Source organism: Lampetra fluviatilis, chromosome 4, assembly GCF_964198595.1.
Source record: "Lampetra fluviatilis chromosome 4, kcLamFluv1.1, whole genome shotgun sequence".
NCBI lineage: Eukaryota > Metazoa > Chordata > Hyperoartia > Petromyzontiformes > Petromyzontidae > Lampetra > Lampetra fluviatilis.
The window spans coordinates 4,789,768-4,796,885 of NC_136278.1; the positions used below are offsets into that span (position 1 = coordinate 4,789,768).

Genomic DNA, 7,118 nt, shown 5'->3' on the forward strand with positions numbered 1-7,118 from the left:
ACTGAACAATTGATGATCGCGATCATTGGCAAAGCAAGTAATGTGTCTCTTTTAGTGACATGAGAGCAGATAGAAAGCGGTCAAAGTTTTTCTACTGCTTAACGTTACATTCGTGTTTGTGAGAACCCTCTATACTTACACGCGCGCACACACGCACGCACCCAATCTAACCTGATGGTCAGCTGTCAAACTCCAAGTGCTTCTATTGTAGCACCCAACAAACACTGCTGAGTGTTTATATTTCACATTTCATTTTTTTGACAGCGGAAAAGTAGGTCGAGATTGTGTTCACTCTCGAACCTGCTGTATTTATTCGTTAATATGCCTACCGAGACACATAGATGCATCGAGCTGATGAATTTTATTTTGTTAGAAAATGCCATGCATAGCTCAGAGCTGGCGATTGTCCCAAACATTTATTTTGGCAGCGTCCCCGTGGCAAATTCTAAATCTTCATTGTTAATATATTTTTTGGTGATGGCAGGAGTTGGAGGGGGGAGGAGACGGGCGAATTGCTAGAAATTACAAAATTCGCAAAGGAGAATTGCCGCCGAGGTTATTTATGAATAAATTTGAGCTTGGAGGTGTGGTCCATTTACAGGTATGCATCTATCTCTCGCTTGTTTTAACCCTCCCCCAACACCGCGGTGGGGTAGCAGCCTGAGTGAACAAAAGCCCTGAGGTGTGCAACCCAAGCTAATGGAGGAGGAGGAGGGGGGGGGAGATGCAGGAAGCTCATCCACTCAGCCAGGCCAAATCATTTCCTCTCTCCCCACACACACACAGACACTCCGAGATCCCCTTTCAGCAACAGTCTGTTTGTCTAACCCTTCCAGCCATTTATCCACCCGCCTGGGAAAGGAAGCTGAGGTATCAGCCCGTGGTGTCACCAGTTCCCTCTAAGCCATCCATCAAACTCAGCTGTCTTATGGCTGTGGTCACATGCAAGCGGTCTGAACCTTACAGTCACATTTTGCTTTGAAATCTTGTGGTGCTAGCCGCGTGGCCATTATCGCACATCTATCGTGCTGTCTGGGAGCTGCTAAAACAAGCCCCATCGCCTGACCTGTAGCTTCCTATTGAAAGGCCCCTACGGCAGTTTTTGAGGCCACAGCTCAGGACTCGGGTTACTTGGCTGGCAAGAGTGGCCCGCTGCGGCTAAAAGCACCGGTGCATCGGGCGTGCTGGATGCAGGTGTCGATGAGACGAACGCCTTCATGATTTACGTTCCTCTTCCAACGGGGGGTAAACAAAAAGTCTCACTAGCTTCGCCACTGGCTTTGCCACGTTACTCATCGCAGCTCTCCCCCCCCTCCCCTCCCCTCCCCTCAGGGCCTTTCGTGATGGGGCAACCGGTAGAAAATCGACGTGCTCGCGATGACAGCCGCATTTTCGTCTCTCGCCGTCTCGCGAAGGTGGAGCTCCGAAATATTTTCGCGGTGATGCTGACCGGCGGTGACACCTCGTTGCCTTGCGATGTTTTTTTTTCTGATATGCACAAGTACTTGCCCGCGTTCATCTCAGGCGCGGCACGGCATTTATCTTGGGCCCCTTTGAGGATATCACGCACTTCCTGCGGTTTAGGGACTAATCTGTACCCACCTGGGCATTAGTGTGTCCCTCAACCCTTTCATTAAGTCCTCTTGGGCCACATTCAATGAAGATGGGATTTCTTTTTTTGGAGGATCAGCCTCTAAGTGCAGCCCGAAGCCCTTCCAAGGGATTAGCATCTACGAGGCCTAATCTTCACTGATATTTTAATTAAGGAAACAGGCCAGAGACTTAGTATGTTCATCAGCACTGACACTGAGCCGAGGGGTATGTCAAGGGTTAATCCCTGCAGCCAAAATCCAATGTAGCGATATGCAAATGCTACAACTATTTTTGTAATAACATTTTCCGGACAACTCGTTAAGGTTTTGGCGGGCCCAGGAAAAACAAAATCTGGCCAAACTAAATGTTTGTGGAATGACTATTAATATGGCACCTTCGAGGGGGATGCGAATATTGCTTCTTATGTGGAGAGACGACTGCATCTCTATTAGTATGATGTCAGATTCCTGATACATGATATTGTCTCTTTTCGTTAAATACCTTTGTGCTGTGACAATCGTTTTTCATTACATTTTTTGGAGCATATTTTATTTCCTGGAAATGTTTCAACAAAATAATGAACGCAATTTTATTTTTTAATACATTGCATTACCAATTATATTAGTGCACTAGAAAGTGTATTGCAGAGTTACTGCTGACTCAGAGGTTATCATTATTTTCATAGGTCGTTTATTTAGTTCAGTATTATATAACCCACGTGCATTTCCAGAACGGTAAATGATACAGTTTCAGTGATTGTAAGACCTATGGCAGACTTTTGTTGAGTTGAATAACATTTTCGTTATCTTTATTCATATGGGAAGATCAGAAAAACACAAAAACACTACAATGATAATGCAAAACACATTGACAAAGTTATAAAACCAATATCACGATAATCGTCTTGTCGTGAATATTAATATCGAATTGTAAAAATGTTTTATTGTGGGCAACACGAATGTAATCTTCAGTCCATGGAGGTCGTTTACCCATACTTCACCTTGCTGGTCAATGTGAGTGGGTGGATGGGGACAGTCCATGGACCGGTTCATATATCACTCGTCACTGACGATAGCCGTGGCAGAGAATCGAACGCAGGTTGCCGAGTTCATATTGTGTGTGTGTGTATGTTGAACTTCTTTCGCACCGTACGTAGCCAACCGTGCTCATCGAAACATTCTAACCATGACTCCACCGCTCCCATGTGCTCCAGACTTAAATAAGTATCTCAACATTGGTTTGGTTGGCTATGATATTTAAGCGACTACAATGATTGGCAATGTTACGTGCGTTTTCATATCTGCGTGTATTTTTTGGAGGAATACATTCTGAATGTTACATAGAAATGTATCATTGACGTATAAAAGGAACAATTAGTGTGAAAACATCTAAGTCGTATTTTTTACTCTGCGTGTGCAATGTGTTCCTGTGGACGCATTGTTATTGTAATCAATTACCATCGAGACTTTCAAGTATATAAATCTAATTATGTTTCAATGATGGCATTGTTATTGTGCCACTTAATAATCGTAAGCGCCTCGTGGAAATTACACGTTTTAGGTCAACATACTTTAAAGTAAAATAAAAAAAAATCATAGGGCCACGTTGTACACCATGAACAGCATTTTATTTTTGTCATGATATAACAAGAACATCCACACTTTGATTTGATTTTTAAACGGTATTATTTGTAGGCATGCTTTTTGCCATGTAATGTAATACAACTGTCAAAATGAAATGTGCGTGTCAAGAAAAAAGGGGGCTTGATGCGTGAGTAAAGATGATATGAAGGTAATGTTATCCTTTAAGCGGCGTTTGATTTTTAATTTGTAAAATGCTGTCATGGGCAATGTCCCTCTGCGTAATGAATGCGCAAAGAGCGTGCTGAGTAAAACGACGGTGTTATTTGAGCCCTGAGCAAAAATTCCTCTGTACATTTGAACTGCATTTTAAAACAAACTTTAGTGTATGGGGAAAAGGCATTATGATTCATCATCACTTGTATACAATGTAAATTAGGAAGCGTTGTACTTTATTGAAAAGTGAATCACTGTAATGGTTTCCACTGGCTATTGTGCATATCTTCAATTGCAAGTATCCTGTTTACCTTATTACTATATTTCTGGAATTTTAAGATCGTAACTTAGCACAGTTGTACAATTAAAACATTTACGCAAGTTCACAACCTTTAACGGGTTTAATATTTTGAATATTTCACAACCTTGAGATTGTAATCACAAATGTGGCTTACGTTGAACATGAAATCAAGTAAAAACCCTAACCAATATATCCCAAATAAAAGGTGTAATCGGTGATTACCGTGAGCAAGTCATTTAGCTACCACTGGATGCGATTATTCACAATGCGAAGACGTGGAGAAATCGATAGTTGGTGAATTTCCCTGCTACTTATAACGCTATCAATTACCACTTTTCATGGTCCTCTGAAAGTACTGCATTTTTTATAATATAGTTAATATTGCAGTAATTGTCAAAGTGATTGATTCCTTTATGTACGTGTAGATTTTTAAATTAGAAATGTCGGTCACTGGAAATATTCCAAAAGTTTAATTGCAGATATTTTGGATAGCAATAGTCATCCTTTTCAACAATAATCTTATATTTTTGCACACATTTAGTGGATTATCTTGGGCGTATTTTGTGCGATCCGTTGGGAATTGGTTATAATGATGACACGGTCAAGTTTTACACGATTTTTTTAAAACTCTAATTCTTTATTACAGTCCATGCTTGAAGAATAACTATATTTACATATTTTGGAATGTGAGGGTAAATACACCATTTAAGTGAAAACAGTATTCCCGACTGCAGAAAACGAATTCAATGAGTTTCCATCCATGACGTGCATGCAGCATATCGGTACAGTGTCATTTCCTGGACAAAATAAACAATATTCTTACTCTTCTCAAAATAAATTAGGCATCGAAATATACACACGTTAATTTGTTCAACTAAAACGGCACTTATTTTTTTTTTATACACATCCGTGCCAATATTCTGCGTTGACAAATATGCCATCAAGTTTCATTAGACTATTTACATCTACAATTAAACAGAAGTTTAATCGGCATTTCGACGCTTGCACGCAAGCACAAGATTGGGGTTTTTATTTTCTTCTTCCATTCCCCAGCACAACAAATCGGCAGCATTTTAGACTTCGGTTCCGTCTCTCTGGTAGATGATATTGTTCACGCTGAAGCTGTATATTTGATTGTTGCTGACGCTTTGGCTTGCCGGGCTCGACTGGAAGTACCCCATGCGGAGCTGCGCTGACGTGCCCGACGGTGGAGGGATGTCCATGATGCTGGGGATGGGCATCATGCTCTGGTTGCCCCCGGCCCCCGGAGGGGAGAACTGACCGAGTCCCAGCGGCGAGTACGGAGCGGAGAGCGCCGACGAGATGCCTTGCTGCAGCCTCCTTGGCGACGCTTCGTCTCCCATGGGGACCCCGGCCCCGAGCGGGCGATGATCCATGCCCCCGTCGTAGCTCGGCACCATCGAGTTCATGCTGCTCATGAAGTTGTTGAAGCAGGGCGACGAAGTGATGAGCGACGGCGGGGGAGGTTGGGGAGACGCTTTGGACTCGCCGTCCGAGCCCGGCGAGCTAGTGAGGCCAGAGGGGGAGGCCTCCATGCCGTCTTTGGTGATGTCCGTCGCCTTGATGTCATCTCCCTTGTCCAGCGCGGTGCCGTTGGGAGACATGTCAGACTTGCGCTTCCTCTTCCTTCGGAAGTTGCCGTTGTCGAACATCTTCTCGCAGTTGGGATCCAGGATCCAGTAATTGCCTTTGCCTGGTGAATTGAATGGAAAGTACAAAGTGGAGTCACGAAAATGTCGAGTTCGTAATTGATTGTGTTGTTGGAAATCTACTGCAGTCATCGTACACAGTGAACATTCTCGAGTTTAACATGTCAGGAAAAATTGTAACTTTTTTACACATTTTTTTTACAACCCTGCATGTCAGTTGTGAGTCATTAAACATACTCAAAAACTATAACATTTCACAATTATAAGTAAATGGGGTCAGTTCAGAAAAAAAATCGCATGACAAAAATATATATTCTTGTTTTACCAGCGAATATCTTAATTACTAAATGTTGATATATCCTAATTTATTACACACTGGCATAAATGACAAATTATTGTACGTAGTATAAATTACTTGGATTTCATTTTATACAATTCAACAATTATAGCGACAACAACATGGTGATAGCAGATTTGCACTGTAAATATTATAACAACAACAACAACCCATGGCTCTATTGAATTGCATATGTAATGTAGAAATAAACAAAAGCCCACAGAAAAAAATGTTTTTGTAAACGGAGCAGCACCATTACCTGGGTCATCGTCATCTCTGGGCACTTTCTTGAAACAGTCGTTGAGCGAGAGGTTGTGACGAATGGAGTTCTGCCAGCCGGCCTTGCTCTTCTTGTAGAAGGGGTAATTCTCGGCCACGTATTGGTAAATCTGGCTGAGCGTCAGCCTCTTCTCCGGCGTGTGCTGGATGGCCATGGCGATGAGTGCCGAGTACGAGTACGGTGGCCGCACCAGCCTGAAGAAGTCTTGCTGCCCCTGGTAGGACAGCCACGGGTTCATCTCGGCTCCCGCCCCGTAGCCCGGGCTCTGCGACGGCAGGAACTGCCTCTGGTTGGCACCGTAGTTGCACGGCTGCACGTACGACGGAGGGCTGCTGCCCACGTACGTGGGGCCGTTGAGCCACAGGTACGGGTTGCTGGCTGGCGGCGAGTAGTCGCCGTAGCTCGACGACTGGTAACTGGGAGGACGCAGCGCGTTGGGCTGGTGGTGGTGGCCGCCGCCGCCGCCGCCCAGGTTGTCGCAGTAGACCACCATGTCCAGGAGGTCGTGGGCGCTGTGGCCCGAATTGGGCAGCATGGGGCCCGGAGACTGCTGCGAGCCGTGCGGTACGAAGGCGTTCATCGTTGTGGCTCTGCCTGCTCTTTGGTTCCTTATCTCCGTGCCTGGGGATTTTCTAAAGGTGCCGCTGTTACCTGAGCTGAGCTCGCCGGGCGAAGCGAGTGAGTTGGCTGCGGCGGGGGCTGCGATTTAAATAATCAGGGCACATAGCCTCGGGTGAAAAACCTGGGAAACTGGACTAGACCTGGTCCATTAGCCAGTGCAAGCCGGGTGCTGCAGAGTAAAAAAAGAAGAGAAGAGAGAAGACTGAAAAATAAAGCTAAAAGACAAGCAAAAAAAAACCTTTGATTTCTTTGTGAACTTACAGTTCGTAATAATGTTGTGCGTAAGTTGCCGCAATGCTTTTTTCTTATTTCACAATGTTAAGTGGGAACTAAAAGTTATTTTTGACGATTTTTTCCAAAAAGTGCCTCTTCCGGACTGGGTTGTTATTTTGTTTTCATAAACAAATGCTGCCCATTGTTTCGTCGTAGAACGGTTAACTGTTACGTTATAGTATTGCTCTATTGACAATAATTGCACAATGTGTACAAGTACTTGTTGTGAAGTGGGTCTTTAAGTATG

General features: G+C 43.9%; 1 protein-coding gene across 1 annotated transcript; it reads right to left on the reverse strand.

Moving 5' to 3' along the window:
• Nucleotides 1-4,386: 4,386 nt before the first annotated feature.
• Nucleotides 4,387-6,640, reverse strand: LOC144931265 (forkhead box protein I1-ema-like). Its single transcript, XM_078855071.1, has 2 exons — nt 5,957-6,640; nt 4,387-5,404 (listed from the first exon to the last, which is right to left on the reverse strand). The coding sequence occupies exons 1-2, from the start codon at nt 6,555-6,557 to the stop codon at nt 4,764-4,766; spliced, it is 1,242 nt and encodes a 413-aa protein (XP_078711197.1). The 5' UTR covers nt 6,558-6,640; the 3' UTR covers nt 4,387-4,763.
• Nucleotides 6,641-7,118: the final 478 nt, after the last annotated feature.

What these genes read in the sequence shown, in the direction of transcription:
- LOC144931265 (XM_078855071.1), bottom strand. Translation starts at nt 6,557, where the DNA reads ATGAACGCCTTCGTACCGCACGGCTCGCAGCAGTCTCCGGGCCCCATG. An exon ending in CAGAGATGACGATGACCCAG is followed by an intron (nt 5,405 to 5,956) that starts GTAATGGTGCTG and finishes TCAATTCACCAG; the next exon opens with GCAAAGGCAATTACTGGATC.